The sequence below is a fragment of the Colletotrichum spaethianum genome (assembly GCF_022836535.1).
Source record: "Colletotrichum spaethianum MAFF 239500 DNA, contig18, whole genome shotgun sequence".
NCBI classification, from domain to species: Eukaryota; Fungi; Ascomycota; class Sordariomycetes; order Glomerellales; family Glomerellaceae; genus Colletotrichum; species Colletotrichum spaethianum.
The window spans coordinates 59,613-83,051 of NW_026054788.1; the positions used below are offsets into that span (position 1 = coordinate 59,613).

Below are 23,439 nucleotides of genomic sequence, written 5' to 3' on the forward strand. Positions count from 1 at the left end.
GAGAGGTATGCATGATTCGAATGCTACCACGAAACTTGTGTTTCCTGTTAAAAGATGTAAAATCAGCAATGATCAATATGAATTATGAAGTGTTGCATTGGCTTGTCAACTGATACTCATGACTTCAGGGTGTGAGAGCTTAAACAATGGCATGTCCAAGCGAATGGGGGGTGGCTAAACTCTAGAGCTGGTCGATTCACCGATAAGATAAGCACGCGGGCTAAAGCCAACATCATCCACAAAACGTCACTCCTTGCCAACCTGTCTCCCCACCAGCAGTCAACCACCACACAAAATGACGGAAGCATCACCAGAGGATGCGGCTGCTCAGCGCGCGGCAGAGCAAGTTCGACTCCGCAAGGCGAAGCGAGAGGCAAAGATTCGCGCTGGCGGCGCGTCCAGATTGAACAAAATCACTGGTCTAGGTGGAGGATTCCAGCGTGGTACGACCCAACCCTGCCTTGACAACTGAGCCTGCGCGGTCACGTTTACCGTATCACCCATGGGTTGAAAGATTCAGATGACTGATTTTATGATCCAGATGATCCCGCTCCGACACCCCCGTCGACCACATCATCACCAGCCCCGTCAGCTACATCGGGACTTCCCAAGCCCAACTCGAGCCCCGAGCACGCAGACCCTGAGGAGATCGACATCTCCCAGCACTACTACGAGCCAGCCGCGACTCCCCGCCCCTCTGCCACAGGCCCTCCCCTCGACCCCAATGCCATGACCGAGGATCAGCTTCGCCAGATGATGCTCGGCTTCGACAGATCCGGCCCGGCGGCGCAGGTGGGACCCCGCCCATGAACCCTTTTGCGGGTCCAGGCGGCATGGGGGCGGGTGGCATGCCCGGCGGCGAGGACGACCCCCTGATGAAGATGCTCTCGCAGATGATGGCCGGTGGTGGCGGTCCTGGTGGAATGCCCGGGTTCCCCGGCGCTGGCGGTGCGCAGGGTGGCTTCCCTGCTGGATTCCCTGGAATACCCGGTATGCCTGGCATGCCCGGCATGCAGACGCCTGAGCAGGCCAAGGCTTCGTCCTCCGCTTATCTCTGGCGTATCCTCCACGCCGTCTTCGCCATTTCCCTGGGTCTGTATATCGCCCTGACGACGACCTTTTCCGGCAGCAAGCTCGAGCGAGAGCGCACGGCGCTGGCGTTCAGCTACCCTGTTGGCAGCGACGAGGCGGTCACGGATGTCAACAGCATGGAGAAGGGCCGCGAGGTCTTTTTCTGGATATTCGCAACGACCGAGGCCATTCTGCTCACCACGCGGTTCTTCATTGAGCGTGGACGCGCGCCGCCCGGAGGCATGTTGTGGACTGTTGTGGGGTTCTTGCCTGGTAGCATCAAGACCTATGCCGAGACGGTGTTGCGTTACGGACAGATTTTTGCCACAGTCAGGAGCGATATCCTCGTCTGCGTTTTCGTCTTGGGTGTTGCCTCGTGGGTGCGCGGTTGATGGGAATCGTTTAGAGTGGGTGGCCTTTGCTGCGTAGGACTGAGGCATCGTGATAGGGGGTTGTAGCATATAACCTTAACCCACCCGGTTTTTCCCTGTTACTCTTGCTAAGTGCGTACAATCTCTCCCGAGTAGACAAGTGTCGCATAGGGTAATGGAACTTGGAACAGCAACCCAGTTTCCATCCCACATTGTACATGTTTTGAAGCCTACAATTGCTTCGATACACAGCCATCGCATCGGTAGAACCTTGCCTCGCCCACTGCTCCAGACATCCGAAGCTGACACGACTTCAGCTACGTAACCAACTTAAGAGGCTGCACTGGTGTGTTTAGCAAGGTTTTTGAAGAGGACTCTGATGACACGTACTGGTCATATATCAGCGTGCTGTCAACGTCTTTTTCTTGGCGACTTATGTATGTGCTTTCGAAGGTGAGCGGACTTGTTACTCATTGTCTATTCCATAGAAGTTTCTATCAAGTCATTCGCCTTAGAAACATTTGCTGAACCCTCAAGGATTCCTTTGGGGCTGGGTGTTCAAACCCTCCTTAATTGAGAGTGTTGAGAGGCAATGAATTGATAACGAATAAGAAAATCTATATATTGACAAAATTTGTCCCATGCAGATGATACTTAGATGTTTCTTTGTTGAGCAGGCAGACCACAGCGATGACAGTCTATCACAGCGAAAGTCGGTTACTGAAACTGACTTACTCCTGTAAATGGCATTCGATGACAGTAATAGCACCCGACATTTGCAGTGACAGTTAGCCAATAGTTGATCGTTGATCAATTATCAATTACAACGACCTCCAGTGGAACGCTAGTTTTTGCAGCAATCGTCATCTAGGGTAGTAAACCAATTGCACCACTAAGTCACGTCTTGTGCGTGCGTATGCCAGGCCAGTGTCGGAGATATTTATACCTGTGCTGCTGACTATATTAGTGTTACCAACAAAAAGACACAGATCTTGGTTTATTATGGAGTTCCGCCCGGATATTAAAACTAATGATCAGAGTGTAGCTCTTTGCGAATCAAGACTAAGCCGAAAATGTCCTCCTTAACAACACAAAGTATGCCTCTTTCGATGATACCTAAGAGGCGAAATTAATGAGGCATGTAGTCTGTGAAAAGAGCCACTGATCCGCAGGGACGGAGACAATATGGTGCGCCGGCACGCAGAAATAAGGAGAGAGCTGATCTAGTCTCCTGTTAAATCAAATAACGAGGCGCGTTGGATGCATGCTATGAATTAAGCTATCTCTCAATGTCGTGGAATCAAAATAATGATAGAGTTTGCCTCAAGATAATTATTGTATGAGTGGTTTGGCTGTCATCTGAGCTTTCTCCGAAACCTTTGGGATGCGTGTCATGGTATGCAGATAACCTCCAGCGCCACCGGAGGCCGCAGCCAGATATGACGCCTATAAAAGCCAGCATTCTGCCGCCTCTCAAGCAAACAAACGCAGAGTATCGTCCTACTCCCCATTACTTCTTCTCGCTTATTGCTCATCCTAATCCATACAATGCCCACACAGACAAAGAATAGCAACACTGTTAAGGATCACGCCCGGCTCAATAGTAAAATGGCTGCTTCCAGCTCCTACACTCAACAACATACACTAAACCAAGACCAGGCCGATGAAAACACTTTGTTCTTCTATATGCCCGATGCTGAAGGGGGGGAGTTTTGTCAATGGTACAAATCCAATTTCACCGTCACTAAGGCGGATATCTCTGACCTAATTGGTCATGTTGTCGACGAGGCAGACACGCAAGGAACCATCACCTTCAACTGCACCGAGCAATTCATGATGTACTGTAAGGCTGTAAGGTTCCATGATACTGCAAGGCAAGCTCGTATACTTGCAACAAGCCGCCTCAAGGAACAAAAGGCACTTGGAAGGGCAACAGCCGGCTTTACTCACGAAAGCTGGGACCAAATCAAGAGCAACGTTGTCGTGGCTGGCAATATCGCAAAGTTTGGACAAGAACCCCACTTAGTACGGAAGCTTTTGTCTACTGGAGATCGTGTGCTGTGTGAAGCCGCCTCCCAAGACCGCGTATGGGGTATCGGATACACAGCCAAGCATGCCATGTCTCAACGGCGACATTGGGGAGAGAACCGTCTAGGCAAGGCACTCATGGCAACAATAGACCATCTTAAAGCTGAAGAGGCTCGAAAAAGATAACCTTGGGACCTGTGGAAGGACTAAAGACTAAGTCAGCTCTGTCTACCCACATCTATCGGGCTACGATGGGAATGGTATCACAGCTTGTGTCAGGAGTAGATCAGGAGAAATGCATGGGTAACTCAAACACATGCGCACACGTGCGCAAGAACTCATTTGGAACTGTCGTCAGGGCCGCATCTTTCCCCGGAACTTGCGCAAGTACAAGCTGGCGACACTTGTTATTGGCACTATTGCTACTCGTCCGAATGCTGTGTACCAGCGTATGGATTCGCCCAACAGCGTCACTCAGGACTGTGTGCTCAGGGTCGATACCCTCAACCCCAACCCTGCGCCTGCGGTGCAGTATGTCTTCAGTGCTGAAGAGGGAGAGTACTTCCTCAGACAGCATGTCGGCGACAACATCCGCGTCACGCCATTTGTCAGATCTGATCTCGAGGACTGGATCAATGAGTTCCGCAGCATGCTTGGCTGAGGGTCTTCTTGGATTCCTCATCGATTCCCAGCATCAGCAGGAGCAGCCGCTCTAGCCGGTAAAACGACAACTGGAAAATGCAACTACACTGGCTGACAGGTACTACGGACGTTAGGAGAATGATGTTGGATGGGGAGTTTCAGGACGGAATTTGTCTCTTGTAGTCAGCATGGGGCGATTTGGGCAAAATGGGTTGGAAAAGACAGAGTGTTTACAAAGATTGGAGGTCAGATTCATCGAGACATTCCTGCTGAAGTGACAAAATATCATTGTAGCAAGTCATATTCAAAACCCAGAGTAACTTTTGCATCAATACCGCCCTGTCTTTTGATACCATAGGTACTTGAAGGTCGCGATCAGCCATCTAGGCGCCCTCTAGTCATAATATGCGACTGACAATATTAGCCACGAGAACCATAATCTATCGGTAAACGACTCTGGTTAATACCACTTCATCCCTCCACCCGTGTTCTGCGCTCTCCCGCATCCTACAACAGTCATGTAATAATCGACGGGGCCACCCACAGTAGTGACACTTCCAAAAGCTAGCGCCAACATTGGAATTACCAGCACGATTCGCTAGTTCCTGGCTTTGAAATGGCGGACGACACAGCATTAAGTTCCTCTTCACGGCAATCTTCGTCACATGCGTGACTGATGATGACGGAGGTGACTTCTCCGATAACCTGTTCTCAGACCTAGTGCCGTATGTCTTGTCTTTCATAGTGTTGCAACACGTATACTGGTGGCATACTGCTGATACCTAGGCTACTAGCTCTTTTTGGAGAGCGTTTCACCATGCAACTCATGAGCCAGTCGATGGGATGGGCTGACAATATCATACTGGCAATGGCTTCTCTGGGAATAGTCACAACTATTCGCCCTTCATAGCTCAAAGCCATCATAGGAAGAGCTCGGGAGAACCTTGCTGTGGCAGAGCAGGAGCTGATGTCTACTTCAACGGAAGTCTGTGAGCTCTGGAATGATAAGAAAGTGGTGAGATGTATGGGATCAGCTGCGATTGCAAATTTTATATGTTTATTGCCTGCAAATATGCCCAAGGGAGAATAGAACCCTGAATTAGTGGCAACCACGCTAGAAAGCGCGTTGTGTAAAGGTTTTGAGGAGTTTGGGTCCGACAATAAGTCACTGCATCGGACTTTTGAACCCAATCTTACCTCTCCATCAGAACGAAACAGTTGGACCGGTAACCATCGCAACTATGACGGAGGGAAACAGCTTCCCTCGTCTCCGACACCTGAAATCATCATCGTCCGGAACATGTCTCCCAATGCACCCAACATCTCGATAAACTCTCACAGTCAGTACGGGAGAGCAGAGCTATGGGTGGTAGCTGCCATCGGGGCCATCCTCCACCTGGATGGTATTGCCTACTCAGGATTCGCCACCCAACACTCGACCTGCAGGGCAGTTTGGTGGTCGCCTTTGCAGTAAGCCAGCCAGCCAGCCACTTAACCGATGACATCAAACGACCTTGATAGCTCGTTGCTTCATCTGGAGAGCCCTCTGAAGAAGCGCTTTGGCCTAGCGGAAACGCCGAGACGGTGTTGAATCGGATTTGGCAGGAAACCAAACGCCCATGTTATCCAGGTATTTCGCCGCAAGCCGGCCTCGAACTTTGTGGCGAGTACATTGATGGGCAGCACAAAGTTGTTTCCGGTAACTGCCAGCACACCATTCACCTTCTCTCCCCACGATACCGAGATTCTTCTTCTCTGCCTTGGAAAACAATCACATTTCCATGATCCCATGTGCGGATTTACAGCCAGACAACATCTGGTCTCGCTCTGGAGGCGTGCTGCGAGGCTTATCGCCTGACAAACGTCGACCCTCAGGTTGCCGCCAGAGCTCATGCTCCTCATCATTGGCTACCTATCACCCGAAGCGGTCTTGTCGCTTGCCCTCACCTGTTGGTCGTTCTATGTCTCCTATTTTCCCGAGTCGCCGATTCTCGATGCCCGATCAAAAGACGCACTTCTCACACTGCTTGAAAGGGATGTTTCACACCTTCTGTATTGTCCTGAGTGTACTATCCTCCACCCATGGCGGCGATACAGAAGATTTATGCTGTTTTTAGGCGCCAGAATTAGTCTTTTATGTAGACATAACGGCTTTTACTTACCTTTATTCTGTAGAGCAATGCCGCATCACTATGCCTAGTTAATATTAAACTGTTATCTGTATGGGAAGGCGCATGGTTTCCTAGTAGGAATACTTGATATGGATAGAGGACCGTCCTTCGGAGGAAGCGTAGACTGGGGGTCGACTTGGCGGGTGCGCATTATTAACAACGAGCTGTTCCTTTTCATGCACAAGACAGTAAACCATCCGGAAGGCGACATATCTAAGCTTGAAGGGTGGCTTAACAACTATGAAGGACGTATATGTAAACACCGGACCGTGTGGGACCTCCGTCGTCCTACCTCCTAGTCAAACTTGGCTCTTGATGCCGGGCCGGAGCTCCATAACGGATGGCCCCCTTCCATCTCGCTGCCCACATTCCTTGCCGGTATACAACGCAATACAATCCTGTCGTGCCCGCTATGCCCAACAGACGCGGAAATCAAGATCAAGTGGTATGGTGCACGCAAACAACGGTCTGTTGGAATAAAGATTTGGAGGCAATATGGAACATGCCGATCTCCCTCGGATCCAAGATTGGAAAGCTTGACAGACCCGGATTCTCCTGGGCCTCCATGGAAACGTCGGGCGGAGGAGAATCCACCGGGGGTAATCAGGTACAGATGGAGCGAAGCCGACAAGGAGCCGGTTACCATGGTTAGGTGCTTTCTTGATTCTACGAGCGACCGATATCCATTTCGTCGATCTTAAATAGGTAGGTATCTAGCAGGAAGGACACAACACACGCTCTTCGAGACTCGCCAGACGGCGGATTTTTCGCTCCTTCACAACCCGTCATACCTTTCGCCTCTCAACAGCTCTACCCCAGGCCCATCGACGACTCTGCTCAGGCACACTGCCCATTACAGCCAGAAAGCCAGCCAGCCAGCCAGCTAGCCCAGAGTACTTGTCAACATAAGGATGTATAGATCACGATGATACGGATGGGTGAATCACAATGATGCCGATGGATAGATGATAGGGACACGAGTACAGGTACAGATGATTTGAACAGGGATGCTAAGGTCTAGCAAAAAGAGCTATCACTATGATGGCGGGATGCTAGAAACTGGTTTCTCAGAGATAAATGAAGTGTTGGCGGCTGTTGACGTTGACGTCAAAGTTCACAATCACACTTACACTCTCAGAAACGTGTCACATGTGAGACTCGAGATTAGCGCCACCAAACAGCCTACAAACCAAAGTGACCAACCAAGTATTTTCAGAAATTACGCAAAAAAGAGAGAAAACAAGTCCCTTGATACACAGAGTAAACCAAGCCTCAAGGTCTTCCGATGCCATTTCACCATCAAAGCCACATCGCATCACTAAGGTGGTCGTCAAACATGAACCAACAAGGCCCGCGAAACCCGGGTTACCGTATCGGGAAACCCAAGGGAAAAAACAAGGCCAGATAAGAGACAAGACATTTACAGAACAAAGACGCGCGCAAACTTGGGCAGTTTGCTCTATTTGCAAAATCCAACACATCTCCCCCGCGAGAAGAGGAGGACTCGAGTGCCCGAATAATCCTCGTCCCCCTGTCCAGCCCCCATCCCTCCTTCTCCTCCTCCTCCGTCCGTTCCCCCCCTCCGCTCGCCTCCCTCCAAAAAGACCACCCCTCCCCGAGTCGCCGATCCGCCACCGGCGCTTCCGCCCCTACGACTCCCGCGCCGTCTGTCTCCGTTTTCCCACCCTGGGCAGAACAGACACCGCACTAGACTAGCACGACATCACACGACTAGGTAGCATCCAACTCGCCCAAATCCGCCCCCCTTCACCGACGGGCACTAGCCGGTAGTCCACTCCAGAACGCCCATCCAGATACGTTCGTTACTAGCAATAAGCCTGGCCAGCCAGCCAGCCATCCCACCCACCAACGCTTCCCTTATCCCGAGGAACTCGTTCTCCCCCAGCCCAGACCGACAAAACAGGTGTCCGTTTCTAACCCATCACGTCCACCGCCGCCGCTTAGTCCTCCCCCCCGTTCACGCACATCACGCCTCCGCCCTCGCCTTGCCTTATCTCTGCCAGCCAGAAGCCATTAAAACATCCTCCCGGCCCCGTCACCGCCAGCCGCTCAGATCTCCTCTTCCCCTCCCCTCCTCACCCCACGATTCCTCCCGATCAGAATCTCGCCCGCGCCCGGCAGGCAGGCGTTTCTGGAGGGGGGGGAGGGAGGACTACCGGCTTACCCCACCTTCGCATCGCTCTTCCCCCATCGTAGGCACCCACCGCACATGACAAGATACGGGAGAGACAACGACATGTCGCTGAACTAAGGCATATCTGTAGAATGGGGTGAGGGATTGCATCGCACTAGCACACAAACATGCAGCATTCATCTCCGGGATAATATCGCGAGATGGATGCAGGCACGGGCCGAGTGAAACAATGTGCCATCGCCAAGCGCTGTCGTCTGGGTCGAAGGTGGGAAAGCTGTACCCAGTACGCATACGCGATCGACGTCGAAAAAAAAAGAGGAACCTGCGGGGTGCATCCGCACCACGCGAGCTGAGCTTTCACATGTCAAAAATGTAGCTGTTGACTCCGAGGGACCCAAGTCTGGGCGCAACCAACCCTTGCAGATTCTTGTGTGTGTCAGTCGTTAGGGAGCAAAAAGTTGAGATGGCAGATCAGCTCAACAGTTGAACAGGATCAGAAAAGGAGCAGAGAGATTCTCCGTCACGAATGGCTGAGCCGTCACCAGGAGAGATTCAAGATGAAATAAATGGTTTTTTGAATTAGCAAACAAATTTGAAAATAGCAGTGTGAAGGGTATCAACTACAAGAGCCTTCCCTGATAAAAAGTGGTGAATATGGCTAAATCTGGTCCCGCATGTAAATCATCGTCGCCTCCCGTACACGGCCAGCAGCAAGGCCGGGATACTCATAAACCACTCTCATAATCATCCAACTCGCTGCCCTTCCGGAGAACCCCGACTTCCTTGGTGTTTATTCCTCCCATCTCATCATGTGGTGACTGCGCTCCGACGATGCAACACCATACTCGGTTTTCCGACTTCATCTCGGAGCGCAGTGAAGTGCACCAATCGTGCGTCCGTACATAGCTGTGTTTCCAGGGTATAGTGGCGTTCCTCACCGGATCGCGAGAGCGCTCTCTTGAGCCCTGAGCTCATCGTTGCCCTTCATTATATCTTCAAGCCACTCGGCTGCCATGGTCAGCATGGTACTCTTGCTGAAGCCTCCTCCCTTCAAGCCTGGCACGAGTTCGCAGAGGTCGTCAAAGCCTTCCTTGATCAAAGTTCGGCGCTTTTGCTCGCTCTTGATGTGGTTCTCTCGCTTCTGGGCTTCCGTGAGATTCTCACGGGGCGGCTTAGCTCCCGTGCCCGATTTGCGTCTTCGGCTAGCTGTGCCGTTTTCTGCTGGCGGCGTGGCGGAAGCCGGCTCGATCTTGGTTTTACGCTTCCTTGCCGCCTTTGCTGCCGTGCCATTTTCCTCATCTTCCTCGTCAACGTCCTCTTTTGTGTTCTTGCTCTTCCTCCTCTTTCGTGGCGGGGCATCTACGTCCTCTTCCTTTTTCAGGATCTCCGATGACTTTCGACTGTGTCCCTTCCCTGAGGCGTGCTCGCCATTGGGGCTCGGTGGGCGAGTGTTGTCTGTGCTTTGACTTGGCTCGAGGCACTCCATATATCTCAACTGGCCCTTTGATAAGGCGTCGTACGTTTCTTTGGGGTCTGGTACAAAGCTGTTGGAGCGGTTGAACCGGGCATCTGAACCCCACTGAACATCGATGTTAGGAACTTGACTTGTTCGCTGGGTGGAAACCCTTTCCCCAGGAGCGGTGCTGAAGAACATGTCCGCAAAGGTGCTCTCGTTGTCGTCAACAAGGCTGGCCTGAGCTATGCTGCCGCGCTCAGCGCGCTTGAAATCCTCCATGGGCTGGTGTCTGAGGTGACCGACTGGGGGTCCGAGAGAGTGTGGCACGTCTCTGCTGCTACCGCCAAACATCGGTCCAGACCCGCTTGCGTTCGATCTCGACGACGACCCGTTGTGTAGTAACGTGTTGGCAGCTTGGAGGACGTCGGCCGAGGCATGCTGTTCGAGCGATGGGTGTGACTGCTGTTGATGTTGCTGGTGGTGTTGTTGTTGCTGGTGGTGGTGTTGGTGCTGCTGCTGCTGCTGTGGCGGAGGAGGAGGCGGTGGCATCAGGTTCGAACCCATGGACATCATGTCCGAGAAATCGGCATGGGGCATGGTATGCCCGGGAGATGCGAGTGGCGGTGGTGCTGGCGACTGGCCAAAAGACGTGGCTGTCCCCATGAACTGGGGTGGTAAATCCAGCCACGCATCGCTAAAGTTGAGACCTTCGCCGAATGAAGGTATGTTATAGTGGTCCGCCGTCATGTCCTCGAAGAAGGAGCTAAGTAGTTTTGTGTCATTGTCGGAGAGGAGAGGAGCGCCAGGCGCAGGTTCGGGAGGGTCGAGGAAGAAGTCTTGAGAGGGATCAACGGCATCTAAAAGGAGGTTGTCAGTGAACGTTTGACTTTGGCGGGAGGCGGAGAAGAGGGTTGCTCACAGCCGAAGGGCAAATTCGGGTCTGACGGCTGCGTCGAACCCATCCTGGGACGTTGTATGGCGAGCATGGGTGCGTCTTGTGGCAAATGGACGGTAGTCGTCGAATGTGCTGCTTCTGGTAGGGAGAGACGTTGAGCGTTGAGGCTTCGAAGTATGAGGAAAGAATGAATGCGAGCGACTCGGAGGTGGACATGCGCATTCCTCTGGGAAAGTCGTTATACTAAAGGGACATGGCAGCAGGATCGGAACGTGTCTATCAAAAACGCAGCGCGTCTATGCGAACGAGAGGCTCGGCTGGCTGGGCTGGGAGAGGACGTGCGGAGGAGCGGCGGTCGTCAAGTATCGGTCAGTCGTTTGTCTGTCTTGTGATTTGGCGGGGTGGCGGACTGTTGTTGTGGCAGCAGATACCGCAATGGTGTTGCTTGATAGGAGTGCAAAGAGGTTGGTGGGTGGTTTCTGCCGTCTTTAGGTGCGCGCCGTGGCAGAGCAGCAAGAGACCAAAGTGGACGCCTGGCGGGTTACGTCGAGGCGGAGGTGGGGTGGTGGCTGCGCTTAGGCACCGCACCGGGCTTCTGGATCCCTAGTGCTAGGAGGAGGTTCTCTTCGTTCTCGTCTCGTCTGAAGAGCGGGGGTTAGGAAGCTTGAGTGAGGAGGGGGGGGGAGGATGGACGGCGACGACAGGGCGTAGTAGGAAGGTCGGACGGGTGCCGTGTAAGGTAAGGCGAGGTAAGGTACAACGAGGTAAGGTCGGGGAGGTAAAGTGAGGTGGGCGGAGCTGGGGGCAGCGAGCGGGATGGGATGTAGCAGAGCAGCAGAGGTGCTATGCCCGGATGGAGAGGGCTGTTCGTGGTGGTGGAAATGGGTTCCAAGGTCTACCCCGTACGGCGGACGTAAATGCGGACCATGCAGTGCTAAGGATACAGAAAAAGACCCTTGAGACTGGTTGAACCGCAGAGGCAGAGAGTCCCAGTAGGTGGGCAGAGGGAGGCTATGGCGACTCTGGCGAGAGCGAGCTTAGAGACGACAAGGGTCCGTGTATATGTCGAAGATGGGATGCGAGCCCGAGGCCCATTTGAAGCATTGGATTGCTTTGCGGACAGAGTCTCTGACGGCCGTAGGCGCGCTGCTGCGTGATGTTGAGGTCCCTCACCCGTGTACTTGCATATCCAGTCTCAGCAACCGCAGTCGGTACGGACAGCTGGGACAGCGACGACAGGCAAGTGTGAGACGGACCCCCAATCAGCTTCAAAGTTGGTGGCCAGTCGCAAGCTAAGGTAAGTAAGACAGGTTGTAGAAAGGACGTGACGGAAGACGGACGGGGTCACGGCGGGCGGCGACGGCAGAGAACGGAGGGCACAAAGACCCCGTGATTTTTTTTTTAGGCTGGGTGGGAAAATGCCGAGCCCAAAATCAAGGACGACGACTCGGGAAGAATGGAATGGTCTGGGGCACCAAGCAGCCAAACGGCCACCCCTGTTCTTGACCAGGGGTGGTTGAGAGCCAGTCCTGCCAGAAGAGGCAGAGACTGAGAAAGAGGGAGGGCAGGTCGCACGCAGGTCGCAGGGCAGGGCAGGTTGCAGCGCCGAGAGGGAGGGGTGGGGTTTGGCTGGGATGGCGGCACGGTCACCTGCATCGCCCTGCAAGCCTCCGCAGTTAGTACCAGCAGCAGACACAGCAGGCAGAGGCAGGCCAGAGACTTGACGCTGACGAGCCGGCCTACCTAATCTTCCTCGCTGCTACCTCACAAAAAGGCAATTGGCCCAACTCGCAAGTGCGTGCCAAGTGAGGTGCCGGTAGCTCTTGTTTCCTGCCCTTGCCTGTCCCAACATCTGAACAGGGACGGAAGGCCAATTGGCGAAAGGCCAGGATCGGCGTCGGTGCCATACAGACATGAGACAAGCCGAGCAATATCGTTGAAGCGGTGCCCCCCGCTGTTGCTGACAAAGACGAGTTGCGCGGACTCCGAGTCGCACAAAGGGCGGTCAGCAGACAGGCCGGGAGGCGAGAAGCGCGGCTGATTGGTTCGTCGAGCCCACCTCAACCATCTTATTAGCCGGTGCCTGGCGGCTTCGCTGCATGGGGGTTGACGCATCTCTCGGGCCTACTGAGCTTAGTATCCTAACGGGGCATCACATGCCAGCTCGGGGCTTCCCTCGATTTTTTGGTCTCCCCATTCTCAATCGCTCCTTGTCCTCCTCCTGCTGTCTTACGCTGCCAGTCATGTCCCAATTCCCCCTCCGCCCCAGGAATTCTTTGACACTATCCCGTTCTGGGCTTGGCCTCCAAAGTACATTGTAACTGGGTGCTCCGCACAGTCGCACTTCCTAAGCTTTCCCCAGCACTTTTCGTACCACATCTCAGCTTGGGGTAGCTTTCGAGGATCCGTTCCGCACCCGATCGATATGCGCTGGGCTGCTTGCTTGACTTTGCTCTCATCCTTGTCTTTCACGTTATTCCCGCTCATTCTGCTCATCCTTCGGCCAAACCCGTTGCTTCCAGCTGTCGCCTGGAACTGCATCTGTAACACCGCTTCGTTCCGTTCTGAGCCTCCCGGTCTCTCAATCGAATATTGCCGTTTCGACAGCTGCAGTGCTGCCTCAATCTTTGGGGATCTTGACGGCCTGGCGGCACCAGTTCGTACGTCTTCACTAGCGTCGACGGGTCCCACTAAGGCACCTTACTGACACTGAATGTCCAACCTCCGCAAGGAAGAGAGGGACAGCGGCCAGATTTTCGGAAACATCGAGACAAAGAAACAAACACAGCCTAGCCGATACGAAACGGCTGGTTATCCCGGCCTGTCTGTGTTGACCGCCCACTCAAACAGTCGACACTCAACTCTGGTCTTTTCTTTTTCGTCCTTCGAGAGAGCGGAACCAGCGTCGACGTCCTCGTTGAAGGCCGGCCGGTCGCACTGATCAATTCTTAAGCATTCCTTGTACCGCACAGGGACTCGTGCAATGCATCCCATGTTTGGCACCGCCTGCCACCTGCCGAGCCAACGCAAAACGTAATTCCCTTCAGATTTCATTCAGCCAGGCGGCCTTCAGACTCTGATGAACACCTCTCTTTATTTGACACTGTCGCACTCGCATGGATTGCCGCGCCTTGGCTCCTTCTGGCTTGGCTGCGGGTCCAGTTTGTCGCTGTCGTTTTCCTTGGTCTACAGCGTGAATCTCAGCGTGACAAGCCAGCTGATCGAAACGTTATTCTGCGGCCAATCATATCCGACGGCCGTCTGTAATCTGCGCTTCGGTCACGTTTGCCAGATTCGACCTCTTTTTCGTTGTGTGCCGAAGGATCCAATCGTCACATTGTCTTCGGGCTCAGTCGACCGTCCCCCCCCCCTGGTCCCCCTCCTGTACTTCCTGCGCAACCTACGTCGCTCATCTCTCCCCAGGCCCTCCCCCCATCACATCGTGGGACGCACTATTTCCCCACAATTCCCGTCCGCTTCATCTCCTACCACGCAAGGTACGGACACATCATACTTTCGACGCTGGAGCACAGTTCCGGCTCTGCCCTAGGCGCTGGACAGTTGGCGGCAGAGGACCGGTTGTTGTGAGACTCGACGAACCAATTGAGCAATCTGGTTACCTTACCCCGGTAAGACGCGTTCACTACTCCTCGAAGCTCCTTTGCGCGTTGTCTTTGTTGTTCTATAATGCCTTACTCCGTACATGCCCAGACTCTCTCCTGCAGAACGTGCCTGGTTGCATCCGAGGTAGCTGGTCGACTTCGAGTGAAGACAAGCCCGGGCAATGCCGAACCTTGTTGGTAACCAAATACCTGTCATCATCCGGCTGGCCGCGCAACTTGACATGATTCATACCTTCTATGTGAAGCGGACTGGCTGTCCCGCTTGCCGGGCTTCTTCCCATTCATTACCTAAGGTAGCTCATGCACTACCGTGGTCCAACCGCCCGTTACGCCTCCCTGCCTTCACACTTCGCTGATCGAGCCCTTCGCCCAGAGCAACAACCCATGTCTTCAGCCACTTGAAATCCCTTCCGTTGAACTCAGTTTGATCAATCAGTCTACCATCGAACCTGGCGCCGTTGTACGGTTACATCATTACCATACCCCCGAGTGCACAGACACATCGCTTACTGGCTCCGATGCGCATCGCTGATTCTCTGCCCAGGAACCGTTCCGATTTCACCTACCGGCACTTGACGCCGAAACCTCATGGCTGCTGTTACACATCTTCCATCCGCAATGCTACCTCGGAGTCAGATGCAAATTCGCCGGAAAAGCCTGGTTGAGCTGCACGGAGTTCCGCCCATCTTACGGCCCCTCCTCCGGGCCTATCTGCTTGGCTATGCTTCCGCTGTCGCCCCAAGGATCCTTACACTGTTGATGCAATACATTACCAAGAAACGCCGCAGAGCCTCAACAGAAAATGGACAGTGCGTCGGGTTTGTGGCACAACTCAGGCGGATAGTCCTTGCCGGTCTAGACCCCCAGCGTTTTCCAACCTTTTGCGCCGTGATAGTTGGCGGCAGCACCTTGCTGGAGGTATGTCCGACCCCAGTGAACCGGAGTTGACGCCGGCTATATAATGGATGTGGGGGCCAGGCGCTGTCAACGCAGTAGCAACAGCAACGGCAACAACGAAGGAAACCTTTGAGCTTCAACTCCCTGTTGGCTCAAAATCTCCGAAGCCAATAGACTCAACCAAGTGGTTGTAATGTCTTGTGGAACAGCGTTGTCTTCCCACTAGCTGAAGGACGGTCGCGCCCCTTGCATACTGTTCTGCTGCTAGGCCGCCCGCTACCTCACTACAATAGCCTGGCGTTCCAACTGCGTTGCACCAGATAACTTGACCCGTATCTAATCACTAACACGTCCTCGCAGGAGCCTCTCCGGCGTTTTTTCGAGCTCAATGCGAAGGGCCTCGCCGAGGCAACGCGTATCAGGTTGGTGGGCCAGATACATCCGTTGCGATGCTGCTCAGGATCCATGGTTTACTGACACCAAAGCCAGACTTGCCAGATGGAGCGCCACATTCATTGCTGCGTGGTTTAGCCTGCAACTTCTGCAGTCCAAGAAGAGCTCAGCCTTCACAGAAAAAATCCCGGTCAAATCGGACATTCCTCCAGGGGCCGGGCTGAAGGAGATTCGATATGCCGGGCGAACTCTAGATTTGACCCTGTTCACACTGACGCGGGCACTTGATGTCGTCGTTGGAGAGATATGGGCCCGTAGACGCGCACGTCGTGTTGCTGAGGGGAGATGGACCAAGGTACGCACGCCAGTCCTCTATCTCGTATGCCGATTTGATTACTGACTTTCCACAGGCGGAGTGGATCATAGGCAGATTCACCGACCCGTGCCTCTTCGTCACCTCATGCGCCTTCATCATGTGGTCGTGGATCTACCATCCCTCGCGGCTCCCCAGCGCCTACAACAAGTGGATCAGCTCGGCTGCCAATGTCGATATGCGGCTCATCGAAGCTCTCCAGAAGCTGCGCGCCGGCGAGATGGCCTACGGCCGGAGCGGTCAGGCGGAGCTACTGCAAGGCATGTGCGAGAAGTACAAGTGGCCGGTGGAATGGGGAGACCCGTCAAAATCCATCCCAATCCCCTGCGAGATGGTCCACATGGGCTGCGGCCCCTCGTGCGAGCTCCACGCCATTAGTCGCTTCTATCGGTCGTGGAAGTGGTCCATGGCCATGTACCTACCCCTGAGCATGGCGCTCCTCCTCAGGGGGCCGATCAACAAGAAGAATGTATTGCGTGTGCTGCTCTCGGCGTCGCGCTCGGCGGCCTTTTTGGGGACGTACATCACGCTCTTCTACTACGGCGTCTGTCTCGCCCGGACGAGGATCGGGCCTCATCTCATCGGCAAGGACATGGCGGCGCGTCAGAAGATCGACACCGGCATCTGTGTTCGTACCGGATGCTGCCTGTGTGGCTGGAGTGTGCTCGTCGAGTCCGCCAGCCGTCGCAAGGACATGGCCCTCTTCGTCGCGCCGCGGGCCATGGCGACGTTGTTGCCTAGGCGGTACGGAATGGACAAGCAGTGGAGGGAGACGCTAGTGTTTGCCGCCAGCACGGCGGTCGTGTTTACCTGCATCCATGAGAACCAGGCTCGTGTGCGAGGCGTGTTAGGTGGTGTTTTGGGGATGGTCTTGCGTAATTAGGTAGACAAATACTGTCGACAAGGTGCGCGAATCAGCATCGTTGTGGGCTCGGGAGGCATTTGTGTTAGAACACTACGGGTAGAGGGGCTTGGAAATGGTATAGAGAACGAGATACATGGCCGGCTGTTGGTGCACTTTGTCTGTTGTGATATTTGGATCGGGCAGAGCAGTTGAGTAGAGTGTTCGAGTTTTCAAGGTTTAGAGAAACTAAAGGTCTGTGACAGTAGAGAAGAACGGGAAAATCTAGAAAACTGACATATCGCGCTTGTGCGGTTCTGGATGGCGGAGTTTTCCGGTTGACAAGTGTTCCACGAACGGCGGATACATCGTGATCAATGCCTAACCTTACATGCTCTCGCGTTGCGTTTTCCCGCAACACGACGAACTCGGAGAGAGGAACACTCCAAAGTGGGCCAGCAAGAGTAGTTGGATGACGTGGTTGTATGGGATATAGACTTGACGGCCGGCCGTTTGCGTAGCTCTATGCAACAAGACACTCTGTAATTGTGATGTCAAGGGGTGTGGCTGAACAGGCGCCTTTGACCTTCTGCCTGCTACCAAGGCCATAGAAGACGAGGGAGAAATTGCCCACTTCCTCCCCTACTCTTTCTAGAGTCTGCCAATGTTCTTCATGGATAAACGACGGCTTGAACAATTCTGACGGGATGGGAGAGGTTCGTGTCCGGCCGGGGCTTTCATCGCCTCCATCGTTTCCGGGCCGAGTGAATGCCAGCCTGATTTTGGCTTAACACCTCATGGACCACGACGAGCATCTGTTAATCCCCACCCAACGCACCGGCCGGCCTTGCTCAGGATGATACGATATGCCGAGCCTTTGCATATGCTCAGGACGCGCTGGGACGCAGTGCTGGTCAGCGAGTTGCGAGGTCAAGCCGTTCATGTTTAAGACTGGGAGCTGGTTTTGGCCTGGCTCCAGCCATTGAGCATTGCAGAGCTTTTCGATAATGCGATTGCTGGAGGGACGTCGTATGCGCTCAATGCCATGCAAGCCCCCGTCAGGAGAGCTATAATCACAGGACCAGAAACATTGAATCAACCAAACGATCACTCCCATCACTGGGAAACCCCGCCAGCCAACAACGTGCCGGTGCCCAAAGCCGATAGGATGCTGACACAACGGAGCCTGAGGAAGCCTGGCTGTATGATATACTTGGAATAGATCCCGTTACTTCACGGGTCATAAATAGCAGTGGATTTCCGTCGATAAGTTAGCACAAGCCAGTAAGGGTTTGAAGTCGTTCGTGAGCTTGCATCATGGCAGCGGACTTGAAAGATTTGACGGGCATCAAGTAACATACTTGGAGGCCTTGGCTGTGAGAATGTTCTGAAAGAGGATTGATTGATACCTCTGGGATTAAGTAGCCCATATTGACAAATCTAAATTGCATTGTAGTGAATGAAAGGTCCGTGATCGCTCTTATAGGTCTAGGCAGTTCGGCGCGCGGTAAAGCCGGCAGCCATTCGTCTTTGGTCCGGACCCAACGTTCGTGGATTACTGTCCGAGGCGGAGCCGCCCGGGCGTCTATGGGCGTCCACCGGAGACAGACTACCGGACCGGGTAGCGTTAACCCCACCTGTCATTTACCTCAGTCCGATCCTTCGGCTTGGCCTTCCTCCTGGCAATTCAACAGCAAACCTTTCTCCATGGGTTACCGACTTGTCGATGCCTCTCGTCAGGCCAACTGAAATGTCTCAGGTGGACTCCAATGGTGTTGTTTGACCTTAAAGCCCCAATGATTAGAAACTTTGCTTCGCTGTCACTCCGACGTCTCCGCCTCCAGGATCCTAACGTACACATCCGAACCGCCAGTGGTCAAGGTCCCCCAGGGAACTGTTGTCCTTGAGAGACGCTCATCGCGAAATAGCCAATAAGCGTCCCAACGCGATATTAAACAGCAAAGCTTGGCAGATAGTCCCACGAGGAAACCCGGAACCTCGTCCGCCGCAATGACACCCCCTTTCGACATCAACCGCTGCCTGTTTGCAGCTCTCCAGCCTGTTTCCTTACAGCCAAGGCCTCATCCCGAGCACGCCTTTGTCCACTAAGAACGGACACAAGGTGTCACAACCATGCAAACCCGCTTACAATCCACGGGTTTGCGCAAGCAGGCAGACGACGAGAGTGAAAAAAGAAAGGGGGAAATCAAAGAGACCCCATAAAACATGCTCGAATCTGCTCAGTTCTCTTCGGGACAAAAACAGTACCCTGTTTCGCCTTGAGCTGTCAACTCTTGGTTGGCTTGTCCCTGGTGTGCTGCCAAGCTGACATCTTGGGACCTTCTAGGTCGATATTATGTTGCGTCTATGTTGCAGATCCCCCCTCCGCGTGGATCACGCCGCGCCGTTCCTTCGGGATCGGAATGCTACACCCAACCCCTAGCATCCTCGTAGGCTCAGTCGTAGAGCCTTTGACGTTATTGGCTTGGAGCATTCGCGGGTCTTGGGTCTATCAGTTTTGATTTCTGGTGTTGGATGCTGTAGATGGAAATGACATATATTCCATAGACTGCCGGCTTTGCATGCACACAGCTCCGGCGCCTGGCAGTGTCGATTGTTCACGACTCTTCAATACCACCACGTTCTTTTCTCCAGCTACTGCCAGTGTCTCTTCCATTCTTCACCAGAGATCTCCAAGTTTCTCACCTTCATCCTCATCCTCTGGCTTCTCCCTCACCTTCCGCACCACCATCACTAAGAAAAGACGTCAACAAACCCCTTCAAACCGGCAAAAATGCGTCTCACAACCTTTATGACTGCGACTATACTCACGTCCCTTGTCGCCGGGAATCCCTTCCTCCACGGAACCCGCAATACCCTCACCCCGCCCCCTTAATCCCGACGACAAACATCACCTCGCCCCCTATGAACTTCGGCACCATCGTCTTCCGGGCCATGGACATGCTAGACATCTTCGGGCCCCTCGACGCCCTCCAGCTCGTCGCCCACAACCGCCACCTGAACCTCCACCTCATCGCCGCGACCCTCGACCCAGTCACCACCGCCCCGCAGGCCGCCGGCATGAACGCCTACAACTCGTCCTTCTGGCCGACGATCCAGCCCACCGCCACCTTGGACGACGACCTCGACCTCGACGTCCTGGTTGTCCCCGGCGGCCCCGGCATCCGCGCCCCCGGCCTCGAGCCGATCGTCGACTACGTTAGGAGGTACTACCCCAAGGTCAAGTATCTCATCACCATCTGCACGGGCACCAGCTTCGCGGCCAAGGCGGGCGTCCTGGACGGGAAGAGGGCTACGACGAACAAGGCGGCGTGGGAGCTGATCACGGCCATGGGACCGGATGTGAAGTGGGTCTCGCCGGCGCGGTATGTGGCTGATGGCAACGTCTGGTCTTCGTCTGGTGTAAGTGTGCCCTCATATTTTCAATTTCAATGAGTGTAGAATGTCTGGATGATGGATTACTTAACCGTTTGTAAAACCAGGTCACTTCAGGTCTGGACTTGATCATTGCCTTCATCAAGGAGGTCTACGGCGAGGAGCTGGCCACCAAGGTCAGCAGGATCATGGAATACGTGCCCAACCCGCCGACTGGGATCCTTTTGCGGAAGTCAACGGCGTCGATCCCACGAACAGCTATTGAACAAGAGCATGTAGAAGGGGCAGGAAAAAAAAGTTGGAGTTCTGTTTCGAGATATGTAGTACATGTTAAGGGCATAGCACGGCGATGTCTTTTCCGAGTGAAGAAGCTATACCAAGATGGCAGACTTTAGATGACATGGCTAAGAGGGCCGTCGAGTTTGTAATCTATCTGATGATTTCATTACGCTACCTGTACTCCTTGCTACTGAACTAGGGACAAAATGGACTTGCTAACATGAGCCGAGGACTTGCTAACATGAGTCGACATTATCTTAAGAAGACTTGGGAGCCTTCTCGACCTCGAACAGCTGCTTGATGGAGTCCCTCAGAGTGACGTTCAGGGGCGTGTACTTCAACCCCAGAACCCGTTCGGCCTTGCTCCCGTCAACGGCATACCGCTCCTCCGTCTTGCCGTATCCCGGCCGTCCCTCGGGGACCCTGCTCTTCGCCTCGGGAACCTCCTCGCGGATGATATCGGCAGCCGTCTGCCAGTCAAAGCCTTCACCGACGAGGAACCGCTCGCCCCCTGCGGCCGGCGTCTCAATCGCTCCGATCAGTGCCCGCGCGACGTCCCGGACGTCGGCATACCCGCCAAAGTCCGTTGGCGGAACCTCCTTCGCGTCGACCAGCTTCCAAAGCAGACCCATCGACTCGCTCAGGTGACCGAGGTCAGGGGTGCCGAGGTACGGTCCAAACACCCAGGGCGGGCAGATGTTGGCCAGCGTGAACGTCACAGCCTGGTTCTCGCCCACCCAGTGCCACATGGCCTTCTCGGCGAGGGCCTTGGAGGCGCAGTACGCCGCGGCGCCGCTGTCCGTCTTGGATGCCTCTTCATAGGTCATTGGGTTCCAGTCCTTCTCCGTGTACGTGTATCCCGGACGGTACCCCTGGGCCATGTCGACGATGGAAGCAAAAGACGAGACGTTGACGATGCGCTTCACTTCAGTCCCGTACAGCCTCGCAGCCTCGAGGATGGCGAGGGAGCCGTTGATGGCGGGCTGCAGGAGGTCCTTTTCATTGCTCTTGGGGTTCAGGATGAAGGGGGACGCGGCATGGATGATGCCCGAGACGCCGACGAGAGCATCTTGGTAGGATTCGTGCTTGGTGATGTCCGGGACGATGGCAAAGGAGAGGCGATCCGAGGAGTTGGGGAAAAGGGCGCGGAGGCTGGCAAAGGAGGACTCGGAACGGGCGGTTGCGCGGACATTGTAGCCACGCTCGAGGGCGAAGCTGACGATGTGGGTGCCGATGTAGCCGTTGGCGCCGGTGACGAGAAGGGTTTGGTTCGCAGTCATCGTGTTTGCTTTGATTCAGTAGTATGTGTTGAAGTGAGATGAAAGTCCTTGTAGGTGAGTTGAGTGGTGTTACGCGTTGAGTTGATGAGATGTTGTGTTGATATGGGGTTCCAACTTTGTTGTTGATAATACTTCTAACCTCAAACTTTCGTGACAATCCTGCCTACCTTTATACCTGCGAAGGATCCCGCTGGCATCCGAGTCCATAGTAAGACTCGATGCCATGTTGATTTCAAAGACTGGCAAGGGCTTCGGGCGTCCCGCAATTTCGTCAGAATAAGTCACTTACACCGAGGGCGGTGGGCTAATCGCCGCTGCACCTTAACGGCGCTCGCGCTTGCAAATCATCTCTCAAGGTTGACATGGATAATGCGAATGACATCATACAGGGTAAGCAGACGATTTGGGTAAGAACCGTGTCAATGGAAGGATCATGACCCTCAACTATTTGCGCCGATGCCTTGCTTCGGTGATCAATCCACTTGAAAGTCGGATGCTGAGGGAGGAGCTTTTCGCCGACACCTCTCAAGGTGAAAATGCGGCGTTAAGATGTTTCGTGGGGGAAACCGTGGGGGTTACGCTGACAATTGATTCGAGTTGGCGTAGGCATAACCTCTGCACAATGGCACAACTGCACATGGGATTAATAATGCGCTGAAAGCCGTTGTGCCGAGCTTGGGCCGCATCGTAGGTGGGGGGTTTACGTCAAACTTAACAAACGCAGCACAAATGCCCGGCAGGGCAGGTCGACTCGGTGTATGACCCACTTCACCGAGGTGAAGGAAGTTCACCGACATCTCAAAGCCGAGGATGCTTCAACCATAACGGCAATGCTACGGGTTCGACCCTTCCCCATCTGAGTCGGGGAATGGGGTCTTTGAATATACCATCACCAAATGGAAAAAACACATAGCCACGTCCGGATTGTGACCCGTCATAGGGGGATGCACAATTCACTGCCAGCTTGTCCTCGAGGCCACGACATCTCACAAAGGTTAATCTCGTGCTGCTGGCCACAAAACACCAACCTCTGCGCGTTAGCCGTAACAGACAGAACCCACAGATTATGCAAGTCAAGGCGTGGATGGCGATTCGTGGGATAGCTGCCAAAATGCTTCTGACTGCCCGACTTACACGCCCGCAACCCAACCCTCAGCTAGCTCATGACGCGGGTTGCCCATTGACCCCACCGACCCGAACGCGAACCCCGGGTCTTGAAGAATCTTTGAGGCTAATCGCTGCTAGATGAGACGAGGTCCCAGATCTCCAGGCACGAGGTCCTGTACCCCGGCTCGGCAAACTGTGGCTTATGTACGGCATCGGGGCGGCGGTCGGGAGGAACCGGAGCGGAAATCTGGGGTAGGTCGGGTCGAACCTCGACGAGGGCGCATCATTCCGGGGCGGCTGGCGGCAAACGGGGCCTGTAGGAGAGCTTCTTGGTTCTTGGAAAGCTACGCCTGCTGCCGTGGTCCATGTAAGTCGTGAGTACCCAGTTAACGGTGGACTTGGGACATAAGAAACGGCCAGCCATGATGGTGTGGGCTTCCAGACGGCACGAGCATCAGTGA

General features: G+C 54.1%; 6 protein-coding genes across 6 annotated transcripts; 4 read left to right on the forward strand and 2 right to left on the reverse strand.

The window, feature by feature from the left end:
* Window positions 1-295: 295 nt before the first annotated feature.
* On the forward strand, window positions 296-810 carry ColSpa_07119 (uncharacterized protein; the record flags this gene model as incomplete). The annotated part of the gene is made up of 2 exons (XM_049273331.1): window positions 296-443; window positions 584-810. The coding sequence occupies 2 exons, from the start codon at window positions 296-298 to the stop codon at window positions 808-810; spliced, it is 375 nt and encodes a 124-aa protein (XP_049129288.1).
* Window positions 811-833: 23 nt separating this feature from the next.
* Window positions 834-1,463, forward strand: ColSpa_07120 (uncharacterized protein; the record flags this gene model as incomplete). The annotated part of the gene is made up of 1 exon (XM_049273332.1): window positions 834-1,463. One exon carries the CDS (start codon window positions 834-836, stop codon window positions 1,461-1,463), a length of 630 nt encoding a protein of 209 aa, XP_049129289.1.
* Window positions 1,464-3,786: 2,323 nt separating this feature from the next.
* On the forward strand, window positions 3,787-4,131 carry ColSpa_07121 (uncharacterized protein; the record flags this gene model as incomplete). The annotated part of the gene is made up of 1 exon (XM_049273333.1): window positions 3,787-4,131. One exon carries the CDS (start codon window positions 3,787-3,789, stop codon window positions 4,129-4,131), a length of 345 nt encoding a protein of 114 aa, XP_049129290.1.
* Window positions 4,132-9,372: 5,241 nt separating this feature from the next.
* Window positions 9,373-10,173, reverse strand: ColSpa_07122 (uncharacterized protein; the record flags this gene model as incomplete). The annotated part of the gene is made up of 1 exon (XM_049273334.1): window positions 9,373-10,173. One exon carries the CDS (start codon window positions 10,171-10,173, stop codon window positions 9,373-9,375), a length of 801 nt encoding a protein of 266 aa, XP_049129291.1.
* A 5,524-nt stretch (window positions 10,174-15,697) lies between these two features.
* ColSpa_07123 (uncharacterized protein) lies at window positions 15,698-16,958 on the forward strand (the record flags this gene model as incomplete). Its single annotated transcript, XM_049273335.1, has 2 exons — window positions 15,698-16,057; window positions 16,113-16,958. The coding sequence occupies 2 exons, from the start codon at window positions 15,698-15,700 to the stop codon at window positions 16,956-16,958; spliced, it is 1,206 nt and encodes a 401-aa protein (XP_049129292.1).
* Window positions 16,959-20,848: 3,890 nt separating this feature from the next.
* ColSpa_07124 (NADPH-dependent methylglyoxal reductase GRE2) lies at window positions 20,849-21,871 on the reverse strand (the record flags this gene model as incomplete). Its single annotated transcript, XM_049273336.1, has 1 exon — window positions 20,849-21,871. One exon carries the CDS (start codon window positions 21,869-21,871, stop codon window positions 20,849-20,851), a length of 1,023 nt encoding a protein of 340 aa, XP_049129293.1.
* Window positions 21,872-23,439: the final 1,568 nt, after the last annotated feature.